Source organism: Hydra viridissima, unplaced genomic scaffold (assembly GCF_058129835.1).
Source record: "Hydra viridissima isolate aposymbiotic clone 2 unplaced genomic scaffold, HvirCarnegie_v1 scaffold_11, whole genome shotgun sequence".
Lineage (NCBI taxonomy): Eukaryota > Metazoa > Cnidaria > Hydrozoa > Anthoathecata > Hydridae > Hydra > Hydra viridissima.
Genome location: NW_028324310.1, coordinates 13049286 through 13069942, shown reverse-complemented (window position 1 = coordinate 13069942; position 20657 = coordinate 13049286). Strand labels below are relative to the sequence as shown.

Sequence of the window (20657 nt, the reverse complement as noted above, 5' to 3'; positions counted from 1 at the left end):
ACAAACTATTACTGAAAAAAGTTTTGTCACGACTTATATACCATGAAGGTTTGAGCCAATGTTGAAAAATATTTCTATGTAAACTTTTACACAAGCAAAAACTCTACACTACACTTTGTATGATTTTTATTTTCAATTTAGTCTTAGGTTTAAAAATACTTTAGCATGAACATGATAAGCATGTTTTAACTTAATCTAACTTAACATAAAGAAAGTTTGACTAGATTTGCTACTTTTATGGGCAGTAGTGTTTATCTTAGATCCTGGTTCTAGCCAAAAATTAGCTGATAATTTCATAAATTATAGAATCATACATACATACATATACATATATATATATATATATATATATATATATATATATATATATATATATATATATATATATATATATATATATATATATATATATATATATATGCTCTTATTACTTTAACTGAAATTAAACTTTGTGTAAGTGAACATGATAAACAACCTGTCAATTACTTTTTGCATAAGAACTAGACAGCATCATGAAACAAGTGAACCTGGTAACTATTTGCTATAACATACAAAAACAGCGTCCGATTTCTGGTTAGCTTTAAGTATGACTATTTCTTGTAGCTATGCATCACTCATAGCACTTGACAAATATGATGATAATACTTTATTTTACGCAAGTTGTATTAAGCTTTTTTCACAATTTTACCATTAAACAAAGATACAAGTTTAAATCTATGCACTAATTATACTTATTTAAAAACCAAAAAGCTTAGCATTTCTTTGTTTTGAAAGTTAGGGTTTTCTTTTAAATAAATTTGGCGGCAAAGGATAAGGTTGTAGGAAGTCCTAATTACAAATTCCTAATTCGAACTCCGAAGTCCTAATTACAAATTCATGTAGCTACACTTGAATTTTACCGAACTATTTTATTAATAAACTAAAAAAGTCTTGCTTCTTCGCGGATGTTTTTTGTTTCGTTAAAGTTGGGCAAAAAAATAAAATTTGCCCAACTTTAACAAAACAACAGAAAAATCTAAATATATAAAATAAATACGAATGAAAATGTTTGTAAGTAGTTTTTTATGTTTTAAAAAGTATTCTTCAATAAATTATACATAATGCCTTCAAAAAACTCTCCGGTAGATCTGGTTCTTTGCTTTTGTGTCATTTCAACAAACTGTCCTTTAACAAAATGCTTTATCATTTCATTATAGAAAATAGTCATTTTATCAAACAAAGCTGGATGATTTTTCTTACAATCGAGTCTATACAGGGTGCGGAAAAAGCTCCGGCAATTTTTTCAAAAATTTCAACAGCACTAAAATACTGTATAAATAACAAAATAATTCAACTCGAGAAATAGCAAAGTTTATTTGAGCGATAACAAAACAATAAACAAAACAAATCAAAACAAATGCTCAAAATTATCTCCATCGGCCTTTTTCATTTTTTTGCGCTTTGGATGGTCGTGCATTGTTCGACCGTTATCTCGTCCCAGGCACGGCTCATAGCCGTTTTAAGTGCTTCCACGGTGGCTTATCGTGTACTCGAGATTTTTTGCTCCAGGATGGACCAGACGGAGTAGTCCATCGGGTTAAGATTCGGCCAGTAAGGCGGCCAGAACTATTTGCTCCAAAAGCCAGAAAATAGCACCCAGTCCTGCTGAAGAACGAAATCTTCTGGGCCGAAGTGTTCCGTCGCCCAGGGGTCCAGTACGTCGCGGAAGGCTCGCTGCTGGTAGCTGGTGTCGTTGATATTGATGTTTCTCTCAATGAAGATTAGCAGTGTCTTTCCGGTGGCGCAGATCACGGCCCACACTATTACTGAGGCTGGAATAGAACGCGAGTGATCTTGTAACTGCTAAGTCCCAGCATCTCCTTGATGATGTGACGGACGCTTTTCTAATTGACACCAAGATCTTTAGTCATCTTGCGCAACGACGTCTCGGGATTTCAACGAATTCGGTACCGCACCTTGTTCATGTTTTCCGGAGTAGTTGTAGTGGTGGGACGGCCGCTTCAAAGACGGTCCACAGTTCCTCCTGTGTCCTTGAAGCGTTTCACGATGTTTTAGATGGTTTCCTGCTTAAACTCGGTCGTTCGAACAATGTCCATTTACATCCCCGCATTGTACAACTCCACGATTGTAACACGTGGAATTTCACGATTCATAACGTCATCACAACTGAAAATAAACAAAATAAGTAATATTTTTCTGTATCAAAATTTCATATAGAACCCTATGAAATCAAAATGAATGACTAAAAAACATTATATCAATACCGAAAACAGCAAAATACGAAATTGCCAGAATTTTTTCCGCACTCTGTATGTATATATATATTGTGAGGAGTGAAAATGATAAAATTGTAAACATTATCTTTAAGTTTTACCCGACTCAAGCATATAATATTCGACAAAAAGAGTGAGTCAACCAACAAAAAGTACGCACGGAGACTTATTGAATTTGTCATATGAATAAGATGATAAAGCGAAAAGAAGAGTAAAATGTAACAACAACCAAGAAAAGACGTACACGCAGAGAATTATTGAATTTGTCAAATGAATAGACGATTATACCGAAAAGAAAAGTAAAAACAACAACAACCAAGAAAAGACGTACACACAGAGACTTATTGAATTTGTCATATGAATAAGATGATAAAGCGAAAAGAAAAGTAAAAAGCAACAACAACCAAGAAAAGAAGTACGCACAGAGACTTATTGAATTTGTCATATGAATAAACGATAAAGCGAAAAGAAAAATAAAAAATAACAACAACCAAGAAAAGATGTACGCACGGAAACTTATTCAACCTGTCATATAAATAAATGATGAATAAGTAGCAAAACGGTAAACAACCGAAAACTATAAAAAGCTCAAAAAAGAAAAGAAGACAGTTTTGGGAGGACAGTTTTAGAAAAGAGTTTTAAGAGATTTAAAAGAGGAATTTATGAAAAAAGGATTTTTAAAGATTTAAAGAGAATTTTATGAGAAGTATTTACGAAGATTTTAAAGAGAAACTTGCGAGAAGAATTGGTAAGAAAAGATATTTGAGTAACTTTAAATAAGCGTTATTATCTGTATTGATTTATTGATATTTGCATGAGTTAATTTTAAGAGAATATATATTGATGAGAATATTTGAGAATATTTATTAAGAAAAATAAGTAAGAGAAAAAGAACCAGTAGTAAGTACTTTTGTTTGCATTTCGATTATTAATATTATTGTTGTTATTACTATATGCGTTAAATATTGTTATTGAAAAGTTTGATGCTTTACCGCGCACCTTAGCATATCCGCGCTATTACACTTACGTCACACAAATATAAGAGTGCTTACCATTACACATTAATAGAACATTTGTTGAGTTTTATTATATTATAGAATATACTGAGGACGGCGATTATAAGTTTAGCCCTTTTAGATTAAACCTTGCCCATTCCTAACCAAACTATCCCTAAACCTCGCCCTTACCTAACCAAGTACTTCCCAGACCACTAACCTCGTTCCCAACCTCCATATACCTAATCCAAACATAACACTAAACCCAAACTTCCCCTTCCCCTTGACTGCAAAAAAAAAATAAACATAATATAAAAAATCTACCGCCCTCACAATATGAAGGCTCCAGGGGAAAAACGATGAGATTCCAAATTTGCCTGAAAAAATTGTCCTTGTGATATCTAGAAGCATTTTTTGTCGCCTTTTAGAATATCGTATTGCGAAAGGGAAAAAACAATGGCAATCCTACGAAAAATGCGTTTTAAAATTGCCCATCCCTTTACAGCGTGGCGTCATACATTGTCTCTCTTTAGTTTTTTTACTGTAAGTTATTGCTTAAATCAGTATTAATTGGATGTTTATATATATTACTATGAATTTTATTGATTAAAAGAAATTTAAGAATGATAAATACACGTTATTACCGTTTAAAACGCATTAGTGGACTTTATTCTACAAAGTCAATATCTCATCGTTTTTCCCCTGTACCCTTCATATATATATATATATATATATATATATATATATATATATATATATATATATATATATATATATATATATATATATATATATATATGATTACAAGACTTCTTCACTCAAGAGTGCTCAATAGCCCGCTGGCAAGAGCAATTATATTGAAAATACAGCGAAGGATGACAACTTTGTTGATACTTATAGTTTTTTGTTTTTTTTTTCGTTTTTCGTTAATGTTTTCTTTTGTAACGGTTTTTTTTTTTTCTTTCATTATGTATTTTAGCTGATGATTGCCTATACGCGCGTATCGGTAATCATCAGCTAAAATATATATATATATATATATATATATATATATATATATATATATATATATATATATATATATATATATATATATATATATATATATATATATATATATATATATATATATATATATATATAGGGGAAAGGTGCCTATGATGGCATACTTAATTTTAACGTTTCTCTGATTCATTACCTGAAAACTTAAAAAATAGTTTTTGACATGGGTGTATTCCCTCTAGCATGCAGAAAAATAATGAACCTCAGAATTTTTACTATTTTGCTTTTTTATAAGAATATACCATTAAAAAAAAAAAATGCAAGTTGTCATCATAGGCAACTAACTGCTCCTATGATGGCACATTTTAAAGAAATTAGACGAACAAGAATTTTTTTTTTTTTTTTATTAATGGAAACACAACTTATCAAAAAAACAAAATTAAAAATAAATATTTGGTCTGTAAGCATAGTTCACACAAATTTTTTTCTACTTCTCTTTATGCCTGCACATAAACAAACTGCATTTTTGACAACAAATCCATGGTTCTTTAGAGCAAGACAGCGAATAAAGTTCATAACAATACAAAAATGCTGTATCAGATTCAAAATCCATTTCATTATTACTTCCTTTAATCTCCTCACTGTAGTATTTTTCTTCAACAGTCGTCTTTCTTTTTGTTTTTTTTAACAAATTTTTCCTTTTCTTTGTTATCTTTATCTTTTGCCTTATCTTTTAATTCTCGGATATCCGGTGTGGTATTCAGAAGTCCAGTTTTTCCACGTTTTCGTGCCTTTTTCAATTCAATTTTAGGGGTTGCCAAAGGCATCGGACAATACTTTAGTATACTAGATCTTATCCTTTCGTTGAAACAGAAGATCCAATGCATATGGAAGCTTCTGATGGGGGAGATCTCATTTCCAAATGTGTTGGTTACTCAAACTCTTGTATTTCATCTTTGTTATTAGCTTGATCACCTTTTTATGCGCATTAAAATTTATTTCAGGCATTTTTTTCAATTCATTTTGTAGACTTTCCTATGATGGCAACTCCTCGGTATGCCATCATAGGAAAGAGTCACCATATTTATTAAAACAAGCTGTGTCTACCTTATTCTACACATAGCATTAAAATAAGTATTCTAATAAATGTACAAAGCCTACAGATGAAATGCATGAAAATTTTACTTCTGTATGATGTATAATAAAATCGTAATCCTAAATATACGAGGGCATTAAAACTACAACACCACATGCGAAAATTTATGTTTGTTGATTACAAAAGCATTATTTTACCAGAAGTAATGAATTACTAACATATGTTGGTCTAATCATTTTTGCACAAAAACTAATATTTTTGGAAATATGATCGGTATGCCATCATAGGCACTATACCATCATAGGCACCTTTCTATATATATATATATATATATATATATATATATATATATATATATATATATACTCGATTGTGAGAAAAATTTCCAGCTTAGCTTAAAATTATCTTGTTTAATGTTATCAGAGTTTGATATTATCTTGTTTATATATATTTTAAAGCCAGTGCAGCAGCAATAAAGTGTTGTGTTTTTTTGTTACAGTAACCTTAATTTACCTTTTAGACCAATCAGTTTGGGAATATTTTTGAAGAAGAAGTTAACTAAAAAAAAAGTATTATAATAAAAGCACAGTACCTTTAACAAAAATATTTTCCACTTTTTATTGCATTTACAAATAAACTTCTCAGTACAACAACCCATCTATATGGTTTTTAAAAAGTAAACGCCTTTGAATTTTACCAAAATATTTTTTTTTTAATTTTTTTTTATTTTGGTTATACAATCCAAATTTTACAAAAATTATATAATTTCAAATAAAAATTCCAAATAAAAATATTTTAAAACATCTCCCTTTTTTTATTTGTTTAAAAGCATAGAAATAAAGTGACCTTACATTTTTGAAAGCCAATTTATCTTTATATAAACTAGAATGTACGCTTTCTTTTCTGCTTTGAAGTTTTCTACACATTCAGCACAGTCATTAGTGACTTTTGTACTTAGCATTGTCATAGTTACAAGCGTAGCTAAATTATCAGTAAGAAATATCCTGAAGCAAGTTCGATGCAACAAACGCTAAGAAAGGTCAATTTCATTATGATTGCAAATAAAATTAAATTTTTGGTTAATATCAATAATTTGGAAATAATTATATTTATTCAACTCATAATATATCTAGAAGAAATATTTATAAGACATTTGATTTTTAGATAAAAAGAAAACAATATATAAAAGTAATTTTTTCTTTTAAAGATTTTTCTACAATTTGCTTACAAAAGATATGTCATGCATCAAGGACTCTATTTTATAAAGCTAAATCTTGAATTTTCAGGACCGTAGTAACAATTTCTTTAAACTTATATTGTCGTATTCATAAGGCAGATAAAAATCTAAGATTCATATCTTTACCAGTGTAGCAGCAAATTAGTACTCTGGAAAATTAGGAGTCTATAATGTTGAAAATTAAACCTCTTCCAACTTCAAATTTTTCGATGAATTAGGATTTATCTGGTAAGATTAGTAACTTTTCATTTTGGTAATTTACTTATTTTATGTTATGAAAATTAACAATATTAAGATTAAAAGAAAAAAATATAACTAGGGGAGACCGGGGTTAGTTGGTTACAGTTTTAGTTTTTGAACTCTGTGCATTTATCAAGTTGCAGTTCAAAGGAATATGAATTTGGCAAGCATGTTCAAGTGTCGAACATTAAAAAAAATTTGTTGCCAACTTATCCCGGGAGGGGGGGGGGAGGTGGTAAGTTGCCAATACTCTCAGGGTAAGTTGGTAAACCATATAAAAAGAAACAAGTTTAGCAACATCAAGCACCTACTTCAAGCGCATTTTTTTTTTGAAAACTCTTGATAATTTTTATCCAACAATATTTTTTGATATTAGATTCGATCGAATAGACTTTTCTTCTATAAAAATAGTATCAACAGCATTTTTTGTTACCTTTTTAGAATTTACAGATCTGTCTACTTTTCTTTTATAACTTCTCATGTCTGTAGATCTGTAGTGTTATATAACTTAAGCGAATTTACGGCTAATGTGAAAAGTTGTATGTTGGCGCATGTTGCCAACTAGCCCCGCGATAATTGTGCCAATTAACCCCAAAAGCTTTTTGCTCACAAAATGGCTTATAAATCCCCATAAACGCGAAATATTGAGAAATAAATGTGACTGGTTGGAGTGAACCATACGACAACTACATCTATTCAAGTTTACTTGTAGCTAATGCTATTGCTTTTTAAAATTGAAAAAGTAATATAGTTACAAAAGTTACAAAATTAGTAAAAAAACACAAAAAACGTTATAACTTCTATGCGCATGCGCTTATAGCCTTGATTCTGCATTGAAAGATGAATTAGTTAAATAGGAAGGTTGTGACTTTTGGAAATTTCTGGTGGAAAATTCCAAAGTTCACAACCTTCCTACGCAGTGTGTCAACTTACCCCTGTAGCCAACTAGAAATCATACAGTAAATCATAGTAAGTTGACCTTACGGTCTCAATTCGGGTTTTTTTAGAAGTACCATGAACTCTACACGCTTATAAAGTAGGGAAGGGAATTTAAAAAATGTTTTTGTACGGGCTATAGCATCATCTGTAAAACCCCCTGAAAATATTGAACGGACAACCTTTGAATGATCACCGTGAATTTGTTGAAAAATTTGAAGGTGAGAAAAATTTAGGTGAAAATTCTGAGCAGGTTTAATAAGACAATTATGTTACTTTATTGATATAATTGTGATACGAAAGTTTTATATTAAAATTAATTCTTTTAAAATAAATTTGGAGTTTTTTTTTCGATTTTCTAGAAACTGGCCAAAATCTCTCACAAGCTACTTCAGCTGGAAGAACGAAAATTTCACTGAGACTAAGTTTTCATAGTATAACTAAATAAAATACCATAAATCTTTTTACATAATAAGGTTTTCGATTTCTGGCCACCACAGTCTACTAAAGCTCCACATAGTGATATAGGTTACTCGTGAAACGTTTTAAATATGTATGGATATTGTCATTTAATGGTTTGAATTGTCTATCTAAATTTTTGGAAGCGAAGCTGGCGAAAGATAATGAACTTTTACAGTTTCGAACTTTTTTAATAAGCTGGTGTTGGTTAAGGTTGTTTCTATATCCAAACTAATGATGAAAAAAGATAAAATGCTTTTCTCTCGACATTTATTCAATTTAATACGGAGAGTTTCGTGTAATTTCATCACAAGGTCAATATAGCATGGCGAACGGAGTTGTACTTCCTATCCTTGCGAGTAAGCTCTTACAATATTATTGATATATTACAAGGATTAACATATTGTTAAAGTGCACACCAAAAATGTAAAGTAAACTTTATTATTTAAAAAACCGTTTTTTATTGTGTTTGATTGTGTAAGGTAGATGAAAAACGTCCCATCCCTTCTTTTCTGCCCATAAAAGCAGTCATTTACTATAGTTGCTTTTTTTTAGTTGTTTTTTTTTTTTGTTTGTTTGTTTGTAAACACAATCTCAAAAACTTCTAGATTAATATATTCAGTTTTATTATGCTAAAAAATTATGTTTTAAAAGCTGTTTTTTTTCAGCTATCTACAATTTTATAAAACAAGCTCTTCATGAATAATTAAGTTTTTTGAATGTTAGATATACCCATACAGTCCATTTCCATTGTCTGTTAAAGCATTTATTTACTTTAGTTATATTATATTTGTTTCATTAAATCCTTTAAATATTTATGAATGTTAAATTTGATAAAGTTTTTAAATTTTTCAGTTTATATAATTCTGAGATTCAATTGAATGTTTTTATATAAATTGAATAATACTTTTCCTAAATGCAAAATTATTATTTAACAAAGTTTATGCTACAATTTAAGATTTCCTCAAACTAAGCTTTATAAAATTTATTTTAGCAAGAGGTTTACAAGGTGTGCAATTAATACAAGGCAAGAATGGGTTTAGTGAAAATGATATTTTGTTTGAGTAAGTCCTAAAATAAAAATTAAATTTATTTAAATTTCAAAATTTGAGAAATAATTTTGCTTAGTATTGTTTTGCTCTTGAAATCTTGGTATTAAAACTAAGTTATTAATTGAACATTGTTGTTAATTTGATTTTTTTAAAATTATTTTGTTAAATGAATGTATATGTTATAGTTTACATATGTTTGTATGCTATGCATGAAAAACTTTTTTTTTCTGCTTTAAACTGCTTTTATCTGCTATAAACTTGTGTCATGTTAGGGATCTAACTGCAAGGTCACGAAAATTGGTATTTAGCTGTGATGGTAAATATCAAGCATATTGTGATGGAGATAAGTAAGAATTAATTTTTTATTTATGGTTCTATTACAGAAAAACCATTATTTTGAATGCTGCTTTTTTAATCATTCACAATTTCAATCAAATTTTAACCCTCTGGAATTTAAAAAACTCATATTTATGCTCGAAAAGTGAAAAAATGTGAAACTAAATTTTTGACAGGAGTTAGTAAATATATCATAGATTCAAACTCCATTATTTTGAACATTTTGCAATTTCAAATATTTGTTCTGTTCTCATGACAAAAATATCGCATTAGTCTTCAAGCATTTTTTTTTTTTTTTTTGTTTGCCTAATTTATATTATTTTTATAAACCTTCGGTTATTTCAAGCAAAATCTTTGGTTCCTTGCAAATTTATATTAACTGAATTTTACTGTATTTTCTAATCCAGATGTTTTCTTATTCTTTTAGTTTAAAAGTGATGAACATGTATGATGGAGGAATAGTTTTTAGCATTCCTAAGCAAAAAACTACAGAGATTGTTTTTTCACCTAATAATACATATATTGCAATTTGGGAGCCATTTTATACAACACCAAAAAATCCTGAAGGAAGTCCTAATTCTGAAATATACAATATAAAGACTGGTACTGTAATGAGAAGTGTTATTTACAAAAATCAATCTGGATGGTATGGGATGTGATTTTTGTACAGTTTTTCTATTCTTTATACATTAATTTTTTCAACAGTAAAAATAATTTCAAAGAGTTTATTATAGAGGAGATTTGTTATTCAATTGTAATATATTACTGAGTTGCTACATATCTTATATTTGAAGACAACTAAGTTTTAAAATCAAACATTCAAAAAATTATATTACTCTAAATTGAATCAGCAATTGGCTAATATCTTTGTTATTTAAATAGGGCACCACTCTGGACTGTGGATGAAAAACTAAGTGGTCGTTGTGTCAATAATGAAGTACAGTTTTTTAGTGGAGATGACTTCTGTAAGTTAGATAATTTAAAGTTGATAGTTTTTTATATGAATGTTAATCTTTTAAAAAGTAGATTGAGAAAACTTTTTTATACATTTAAAGTTAAAACTTTGCATATAGCTAATCCTACTACAAAGTTGTATTTACCAAATGTTTCTGGGTTTACATTTTCACCTTCATCTTCAACTCCATATATGGTAGCAGCACATGTAGTGGGGAAAAAAGTAATCTTTTCTATTATTATTATAATTACAACAATAAGGATAGTTGTTGTAGCAACATAGAATAAAATTTACACTTGTTATTGATGTTATCAGTATTAAGGATATGCATAATGTCTAGTAGTTATATCAAATAATTTTGGATTTTTATTTAGGGTTCACCTTCTTTTGTTAGGTTGTTTAAGTATCCTAACCTAGGGGATGGTCAAGCAGTCGCAAATAAAAGTTTTTTTAAAGCTGATAAAGTTGAAATGATTTGGAACAAGAAAGGTGGGATTTATTTGCAAATTGTTTTAACCCTTCAAATGATCACTTGCTTAATACAGTAAATATGTATATTCTTAAAAAATGATAGCCTTTAAAAGACTTTTTTTAATTTTATTTTCCCAGAATAAAAAGTTTTATAAAGCACAAATGAATTCTATACAAATCTTTAAAAAAAGTTTGATAAGACTCATATAGAATCTCAAAATAATGAGGAATCAGAAACAAATATAGTAAGTGGATTTTAAATTTCATTTTTATAATTTTGACTCTTTTGGTCTTTGTATTGTTTGATAGGTAACGCTCTTCTAATAATGGTAAGTGCTGAGGTTGATACAACAGGCTCATCCTACTATGGAGAAACATCCCTACATTTCATGTCTACAAATGGAGAAAGCAGTCTTGTTCCATTTGGTAACTTAAAATGATAAATTTTGATATTGCTATCATTTCAATAATATTTTTTACATCACCTTTAAAATAAAGCTCCTGTTACTTTGTTTAATGTTTTTATTAATTTAGACAAGCGTGGCCCAGTATATTCTGTTGATTGGAGTCCAAACTCAATGCTGTTTTGTGTAGTGTTTGGGTGTATCTTTCACACATATATTTATATATGAAGATTTTACTAAATTCATAGTATTTTTTTTATTTCTATTATGTATTTTGGTTAATGTGTTTGTATTTATATCATTTTACTACTAATAATTAATTTTATTATTTATTATATTTACAAAATTTAGCTTTATTAATGATTATTTTTCTTTTTACTGTTTCTTCTTTTCCTGAACATATAAACATATTAGTTATGCCAGCCAAAGCAACTTTATTTAATACAAAGTGTGAACCAATTTTTGACTTTGGAACTGGACCTCGCAATATTTGTAAATTTAATTCACATGGAAATAATATCCTTTTCTTTCTTTACATGAAGTAATCAATGAAATAAATTATATCCTGTAGAGAATATTTTTTGTTTGTAACTTTATTTTCAGAAGGTATCTTTTAAACTATATTTAACTTTAATTTGATTTTTCACTTTATTACACTGCATAGCACAAATATTTAGCAATCATTATTTAGCAAGCATTATTACATTACCAGGTGAATTTGACTAATGTTAGAGTGGTGATTCTGAGTCTAAAATCTGTTTTGCTCCATCCCATCCCATATTTTTTACCCTCAAGTTTCTCCTTTTGATCAAAATTTTCAGAAATGTATAGAATTGTTTTGACATAGTATGTAATTATAAATTGTAGTTATAGTTGATTTTGTAACTCAATTACAAAATCGACTGAAACAACAAATAATACATTTGTAAAAATATTATTATTAAAAATATTATTGTAGGTGTATCAGTTCATCCAGCCAACTTCAATTGGTGATAACTTTCACCATGCTATTTGCTTATCTTTCTCAAATCTGCAGGAAGAAATCCAGATGGCTCTTCAAAACTGAATGTTTAGCATTTTTATCTCTTTTGCATAAAATGAATACAGAATTTCAGCTACTATTACTTTGTAATCCTGGCTCTAGTTCTTTCCCAGAAAGCTTTTTACTGTCTTATAACTGCATCATAAACATGTCATTCAATTTGATTTAAAGAATCTCTGAATAACTTATATTTAATTAATTTGTGAGTGTCTGGTCCATTAAACACACCTTTGATCTTTGCACTTATTACTTAAGGAAAGATATCTTTCAACAATTTAATGGTTGTTCCTTATGGTCAAGTGACTTCACTAAATTTTTGATGATTTTAAGTTTAATATATAGCAGTAGATACTAGTAGAAATGTTTAGCACTTTTAATACTGGTATCCATGCATGTCGTCCTAGCCAATCTTCACCACTACAAAATTAGTTAAAATCACCTAAATTACCTTTTGGTAAAAATGTTCTTTGAATTTTGTTGTGCAGTGCTATCATTTGAATCATGTGTTCAAGTCAATATTTACAACTACTTTTAAACTTAATTGCTTTTAAACTTTTGTGTTTGGGTGGATTCGGAAATATAAATGGATCAATGGTAAGAACAACATTTACATAAACCAATAATTATAAATCAAGGAACTAAAATAAATATTTGGTATGGTCTTATATTTACAAGGGAAATAACTTATTCAAATATCATGGTGTATTTAGTTGGACTTAAACATTTAATTTAAAACAAATGTCTTTAAAAAAAAAATTTTTTTTTTAAGGAAATGTGGAATGTTGATGGAAAAAAGATAATATCCAAGCCACAGGTTAGAGAAAAGTGTGAGCTTCTTGTTATTTAATTTTTTTGAGTTAAGTGTTTAACTTAAAAAGTATATTAGATTCTTAATACATTTTTCTATTGTAGGCTCGTGATGCAACATACTTTGAATGGTGTCCAGATGGTCAACATTATGTAACTTCTACTTTGACACCTCGTCTTAAAGTATCTAATGGGTCGGTTTACAGTCTTTTACTAATAATTTAAAAAATGATTAGTTTTGCAAGATTTTTTGGACAATTTTTTCTTCTGAGAAACCTCTGTTGTACTCACTGTTTTTGCAAGCATTCAGCAATAATGATAATTGAAGACCTTTCAATCAGCAAATTTTGAAAAGAAACCAAATGACAGTTGTGTTTTTGAAATCATCATTTACATTATTACCAATTCATTTTCTTTTTTATAAATAATATAATACTTAACATATTATCAGTAAAATTCATAATCTGCAGCACCTTTTAACAAATTGGTTTGCTTGCAAAAACCAGGCAGTTCAACAGTTACAGTTTTTTTTTTTTTTTTTTATATCAGTTTTTAACTGTACGGAGCAGTCATGCTTTAATTCACATGCTTTAAGCACAGAAAATCACTTGAGGTTTTTTTTTTCTTTCCCTTTTGATAACTTACAAACGTTGGTCTCACTAAATTTTACTTAAGTTTTTTTGGATTAAAATTATATCTGAAGTTGTTTAAAAAAATTAGTAAAATTTTATTCCTTAAATCATAGTATACAGTTTTAAGTCAAATTATGTTTAATATTTGCTAATTTTGGCACAAGTAATTTTTGATCCGATGGTGATTAAAGAATAATGCATAAAGAATAAAATTAATATAAGGTTTTTGTGGTCATTTCAGGTAATTTAAATTAATGATCTAAAAATGTTATAAAAATTGTATACAAATATGGTATTTTATAAGTTGTTACAATTACCAAAATGATTGCAACAGGCTGTCATGTTAATCAAATCATGTTCTTTATTAAGCACTATCAATAAATGGGATAGTGATAACTAGTATCATCTAATTATAATAGCAATTAAGTATTTGAATCTTTTTTTAAAAGAAAGTTATTATTCTAATAAAATGTTGCTGGAAGTTATGTTCGTAATTGTGAGATTTTTATGTGTGTGTCTATCATAAGTAAACTGTTTTTTATGCAAATCTCTTCTGATCAACTTGTTTTGTTCTGATGTTATCATTAAAACTACTGTTGTTTGTAAAATTGATAAAAGTTCTAAACCTTTAAAAGATATTTGGTGTTAAAAGGAAAGTTTTTTAAAAATGTAGAAACTTTTTACAGTTTATAAAAGAATTTTTATGGGTTTTTTTATAAAGGTTTTTCTCAATTGTTATTGATTTTTAATGTAATTTTTAATAGTTGCAAATCTTTTATTTAGTTTTAAAATATGGCACTTCAGTGGGAAAATGATATACTCTGTTGATTCAAAGGAATTGTATCAGGTTTTTTTTTTTTTTTTAAAAAAAAAAACTTTATGTTGCACAAGTTAAGTTACAAAAAGGTTTTTACGAGAAATATATGATTAGTTATGAACAAGAAAGTGTAAGAGATAAGAAAAAGGGGTTTAAATATTCTCTATATACACCACAGCAATCTGGAAGGCTGAACCTTTCTCGTTTTTACGAGAAATATATGATTAGTTATGAACAAGAAAGTGTAAGAGATAAGAAAAAGGGGTTTAAATATTCACTATATACACCACAGCAATCTGGAAGGCTGAACCCAGTGCATTGCATCTACAAAAAATCAGCTTTGAAAAAAAAAAAAAAGATATTATATTACATCATAAAATAAGATACAAAATATAAAAAGATAAAGATGTTTAGTGATTACGCTTTTTAGTTTTTTAAAATCTTTTTAAAGTATCAAATATTATATTTGATGACTTTTTATTGTGAAAAGTTTTAAGTTATTAAAAATAAACCTGAAGTTTTTTAGATGGGTAATAAAGTTGTAATAGAAGAAATTTTCATATTTATCTTGTAGACAACTTGGCAGCCATATCCAGATGGTTCATTTCTAGTACCAAAAATAAGCGGTATAGTTCATACTGAAGGTAAAACATCATATTTTTGTGATTAAAGATCTTTTTTTTTTTTTTTGTTTTAAAAAAATAAACTTTTAATATTAGATTTTGATTCCAATAGTAAATTGTTACACAAGTTGTAATGCTAACAATGTCCAAGTCAGCTGAATCATTATAATGTGTATAAAAGCAGATTTTATAGGCACAAAAACATTCTGTTTGTAAAGTTTTTTTGTTGTAAGTGTTTTTGTTTTGTTGTAAAGTTTTTCTGTTTGTAAAGTTTTTTTTGTTGGCACAAAAACACATGATTTTTTATACTTTTTTAGTTAAGAAAGAAGTTTATAGACCGCCATCGGCAAGAGGTACTCCTCAGAAGCAACTTTTATTAGTGAGATGTTTTATTTGTTTCACTTAAGCATTTTTAGTTTCTTTTGTTTGTACAAGTTCAGTTTTGCTAAGTAATTTATTCCTTTTTAATACTAAAATGTTTTTTTACAATTTTTCTTATGTACAGCACAATGAAGAACCTCCAGAGAACCAACGTAACCCAGAAAACCTTTCAGCTGCAGCACTTAAAAATAAAAAGAAAAGAGAAAATAAAGCAAAATCTAAACAAGAACCTACTTCATCTGTAAGTATTTACTTATAGTTAGAAAAAAACTGTATATTTGTTACTTTTAAAAGTTTGTTAAACAAACTTTTAAATATAAATTTTAAACAGTCTCATAATCCTTCTCAAAATAGTTTAAGAGTCAGTTTTAAGATATTTGTTTTTAGAAAAGTTTAAAGTTTGTATTATTCAAATTATTTTATATATTATTATTTATTATATTGTTTAGCAATGTAAGGAAAAAAGATGCATTTCTCACAGAAATGTTAACAATTTTTATACCTTTTAATTGGAAACAAAAAGTGTAAAAAAATATTTTACTTAACCACAAATATCCTATACACACAACAAACAAGTTTAAATGATTATGGAAAAACACTTCAGTAAGTGTGGAAACATCTCAATGTGGAAAATGAAAGCAAATAGGTTTCATAACAAAGAAAAAGCAATGGTTTAAATTTTTTTTTTGTTTAAAAACATTGGTGCAAGGTCATATGGCCAGAACCAAAAACATTTTCGCTGAATATTTAAAGGCTCTCAGACTGGAACCTTCCAAAATATTCCCTTGTTTTGAAGAAAAAGCCTAAATTCTGTTGTTTTCAGAATATTTTATAGTTTATCCAGCTAGCAACAACAAAACTGACTGTTTCATAATCAAAAAGAATGCCAAAGAAGTCTCTGATCTAATCAGATCAGTCCAAATGTCTGAGCATTCTGCGTAAGTTATGGTTTTTGGACTTCAGTAGATAATATGCCACTTTTTTGTTTGTTCAGTAGATAATATGCCATTTGTCTTTCTTAAGACAGGGTTGAGGATGGGTGCTAAAGAGTATCTGGACCAAGTTTTGAAGGCTCATCTCCCTCCTTGGATTGTTGCCACTTCCTGTGACCAACAAGAACTTCTTGTTGGTCACGGGAAGACTGTGACTAACCTGGTATTACCTGGACACCAACAATTTTTTGTCAAGATCTTGGTGGGCTGATTAGTTGATGCTGGTGATTACCTGATCAAAATGGATGTGGGTAGTAGAGGAAGTTTCCTTAAAGTGTATTTGAATCTAATCTCAAATTAAGAGTTAGATATACTAAAAAAAAGGCTGAAGCATGATGTTATAGGGAAGAAGTACGAAGATAGTAGTGTGAAACAACTTCTATAACTAAAAAAAATGCACCAAACATTGAGAAGAATTTGAAAAAATTTTAAAGCTCTGAACTGTACTTAAATTGTCCACAAACAGTTTGAACTATGTGGTTGCAACTGTCTTAAAACTTACAAGTATGTTTTGTCTAATGGTGCATGGTTCAAGTCACCCATATAGCTGGTACAATATGACATTTCATTTTTAGAGGTTTTTCTCTTACATTGTTTAATCCGAGAGAGAAACTTTGGGCTCAGCCTAATGAATTAGGTAACCAAAATCAAGCCAAACAGTTTATATGTTTTGGATGGCACAATTTTAAAAGTTGAGGCTAATACTCCAGTTATCAATACTTTTAAAAATGTTTATAAGTACAGTCATGAAAAAACTGTTCCGGTTGCTTTCAAAATTCTTGTGAGATTAGTTCTAACTCTTCTTTGAAAGAGATTTCTAAAAAAAAATGTGAAATTTGTACACCGTTCTTTTTTTTTAACTTTAATATGTTGTTTAAAATTTTTTCTAGAGAGCTGAGCCAACTGAGGATGTGGCCAATAATTTAGACACCAACTCCACTGGCGATCCAGATCTTGATAAAAAGATTAAAGCAATCAAAAAGGTGGGACCTCTTTTTCGTTAGACATTGCTTTTCTTTTTTATTTCTTCAAAGTGGATTCCATTCATGGCTAAAGCAAATCTCTTCTTTCATAGTCTTAATTTATTCTGTGTGTCATAAGTGATTTTTTTACATCTGCGTAAAAAACATCGATCAATTAAAATTTTTCTCATTGTTTTAATAAAGATTTTTTTCCAGGTCATTTTTTAACTTTTTGGTAAGTTCGCGGTAGCTCACTGTTTGATTGGGTCTAATTTAAAAGAGAGAGACAGAGAGAGACAGAGACAGAGTACCACCTGTTTCGTAATGTTTTTTAGACTATTTTCTACTCAATTTTCAGAGATCGATAGCTTTCTTTGATACTTGACACAACCTCGACATCTATTATCTTTCATTTATTAACATCGATAACTGGTTTATGAACCTTTTTTTAAGTATAAGTTTCTCAGACGTACTTTTCTACGGAGGAGAGCGCACTACAGTTAATAACTTTAACAGAGGTGTACGTTGCACTCTCACGTAATAAAAATGTCTAAGAAACAAAGTTTAAATATCAAAATCTCCTAAAAATCTCATGAATGTTTTGTTATGTTTTATAAGATCTAATTGTTGTTTTATAACTAGAAATTAAAACAAATTGAAGATTTAAAACAAAAACAAAAGGAGGGGAAAAATCTTGAAAAAAATCAGGTAAAAAAATTTTTTTTATCTCACATTTTTTTATCTTTTACATTCATATTGAAATTATATTCCAACTATTCATTTATGTTTATTCTATTTACATACACTAATGTTTCTATTTAATTTTGTTACTCGTTCTTTTAAATGATATGGTCGGTGCGGGTAAAAATGGAGTCATTTTCGTCTTACAAGCAAATTGAAAAATATGAAAAACTCAGTTTATTATTTTTGTTCGCTTTTTTGTATTTATCATGTTCTGCTAATGTTTTGAACTAAAAAAAACCAACCACCATTTTTTAATTTTGAAAAATTATTGTAAATTCAGCGTGCCATTTTGAACAATTATTGTAAATTCAGCGTGCCAGTTTTTGCAACCAAATCTGCTGAAACCGGCTAGTCAGATTAAGTCTGTTTTTCGCCTAAGTATGTTGGTTTTCCATTGGAAAACCATTATACAACAGAGTGGCTTCCAATCATACATTATACAAAGTGAAATTTAACACACACAAAAAAATTGAATTCAGCTCATCAAGCATTTGGCGTGGCTTAGCCTGGCCCGACTTCTGTGTCCTCTGAAAAATTGTTCAAGTGTAACCATTATTGTTTATATTGCTTGTTTTTTTTACATTTCATTGTGTATTAAAGGTTATTATAAGTTTATAGTTGTCTTTTCTTTTAGCTGGATAAATTAAGTAGCGAGAAAGAATTACTGAAAGAGCTTCAATCTTTGCAACTTAGCTGACGATAAAGCTCATGAAAAATGAAAGAAAATAAGCGTGTTTTACTGCACTAATCAACCACAAAATAAGCACAATTTTAATTATGAAATGTAAAATTAAAATTTTTGCAACAAAAATTTTGTCAATAAATTTTATTGTTGTTAAACTTTTGGCAAGGAAAGGTTGAGAAGTGTCAACATTTGTTTATAAGTGTAAAAAAAGTAACATGTTTGTACTGAAGTAAAATTCTGCATAACTTACGCGTGATGAAGGGAAATTCTCCAGCAAAAAATTTTTTCAGAGCATTTCCAGAATTGTTAATAAATGCTTTCAGTTGCTTGTACTCTTCTACTATTATACTAATTAATCACTAATTAAGATTAGGCGACGTAGTTTCTTTAAAATCATCATTTATCACATGTTTCAGTAATGTATTGTGAACATGATAGTTGCATCCAATCAAAGAAGGTTTGTCGAATTCAAGTTTAAAATACTTCTGTAGCTGTGTGACCTATTTACAGAAATATCAGAAACTTTTATCTTAATTACAGACCAAGTCTTATATTCATCAAACAGTCTTCATTCCACTAAATACTGCTTCATCTTTTCGATTGATCAGTATAAGAATCGCTAGTTTAACTTTTCTACTTTCAGTTTTTAAAACCACAACTTTGTATTCTTTCAATGCCTCCCGTCAAAGTGCAAGCTCCAGTTTTCGATTTTTAAAGTTTCCATAAAATGTTCTTTTAATTATTCTCTTGCTTTTATTGTAGCTCTGTAAATACCCTTTGATTTGGAATAGTAAGCGAAACTCCACCTTATGTGAGAGTTTTGCGGATTTTTTTTTTCTTGCGTTCAGTTTTTCTGCTGTCACCAAGTTTACTGTTAAATCAGTTTTTTGTCTATTAGATGTTGTTGGAGCTTCTGAATTTCGTTTTTATTCTTCAGCTAGAAAATTTTCTTCATCTTCGCTGCTTAATTTATCATTATTATCACGACTGACTTTTTGCTTAATTAACTTTAATGTTCAAGGATGGATTCCTTGGGTTTTCATCTATCTTCAATTCTGGTGTAGTAACCATTTGTTGACATCTGATGATTATAAAAGTCTCTATCTTTCCGGCATAACTATCTTTCCGGCATAACTATTCTCCTTTTTCATCAGTTGCATCGAACAAGTTATGAATGTTTTGCATCCCCTGTTTTCTGCTGCCTTTTTCATACTTTTTAGTATTTTTTTTTTTTTTTTTTTTTAAATTTTTCTTTCCATTGTAGATTTACTTTGTTATATTGGAAAACTGTTTATTCTATAAATTTTTATTCTCTAAATACAATTACAACTCTCTCCTGTCTTCTTTTCATATTTGCAGACAAACACTTAAATCTGTCCAGAATGAGCATTCTAATGCCATTTTGTGCGTTAGATTTCTTAACAACCTTAGTATATTCTCTTGCATGCTTAACTCTTTCAAATAAATTTATTTTCCATAGTTTCTTATTGAATTCTGAAAGAAGACTATATTTTAG

The 20657-nt window shown here is 28.7% G+C and overlaps 1 protein-coding gene and 2 long non-coding RNA genes across 13 annotated transcripts; 2 read left to right on the top strand and 1 right to left on the bottom strand.

Moving 5' to 3' along the window:
- Positions 1-1044: 1044 nt before the first annotated feature.
- LOC149882267 (uncharacterized) lies at positions 1045-2724 on the bottom strand. Its single transcript, XR_016445147.1, has 2 exons — positions 2265-2724; positions 1045-2166 (listed from the first exon to the last, which is right to left on the bottom strand). It is a non-coding gene; the product is annotated as an uncharacterized LOC149882267 (long non-coding RNA).
- Positions 2725-2859: 135 nt separating this feature from the next.
- On the top strand, positions 2860-19280 carry LOC145191420 (eukaryotic translation initiation factor 2A-like). Of its 11 annotated transcripts, none has more exons than XM_090067314.1 (22): positions 2864-3021; positions 7851-8000; positions 8142-8597; positions 9233-9302; positions 9563-9637; positions 10054-10272; positions 10509-10591; positions 10700-10803; positions 10956-11070; positions 11362-11478; positions 11587-11655; positions 11871-11972; positions 13052-13092; positions 13268-13312; positions 13411-13499; positions 14721-14784; positions 15329-15398; positions 15695-15756; positions 15883-15999; positions 17641-17733; positions 18355-18420; positions 19091-19280. In XM_090067314.1, the coding sequence occupies exons 3-22, from the start codon at positions 8564-8566 to the stop codon at positions 19151-19153; spliced, it is 1698 nt and encodes a 565-aa protein (XP_089923440.1). In that variant the 5' UTR covers positions 2864-3021; positions 7851-8000; positions 8142-8563; the 3' UTR covers positions 19154-19280. The 11 variants fall into 11 exon arrangements, 6 of the variants coding, with proteins under 6 accessions (XP_089923438.1, XP_089923440.1, XP_089923441.1 ...); XR_016445144.1 differs by having other exon boundaries at positions 2881-3021; positions 13268-13325; XR_016445145.1 differs by lacking the exon at positions 7851-8000 and having other exon boundaries at positions 2881-3021; positions 8256-8597; positions 13268-13325.
- LOC149882266 (uncharacterized) lies at positions 16321-17154 on the top strand. The gene is made up of 2 exons (XR_016445148.1): positions 16321-16696; positions 16786-17154. It is a non-coding gene; the product is annotated as an uncharacterized LOC149882266 (long non-coding RNA).
- Positions 19281-20657: the final 1377 nt, after the last annotated feature.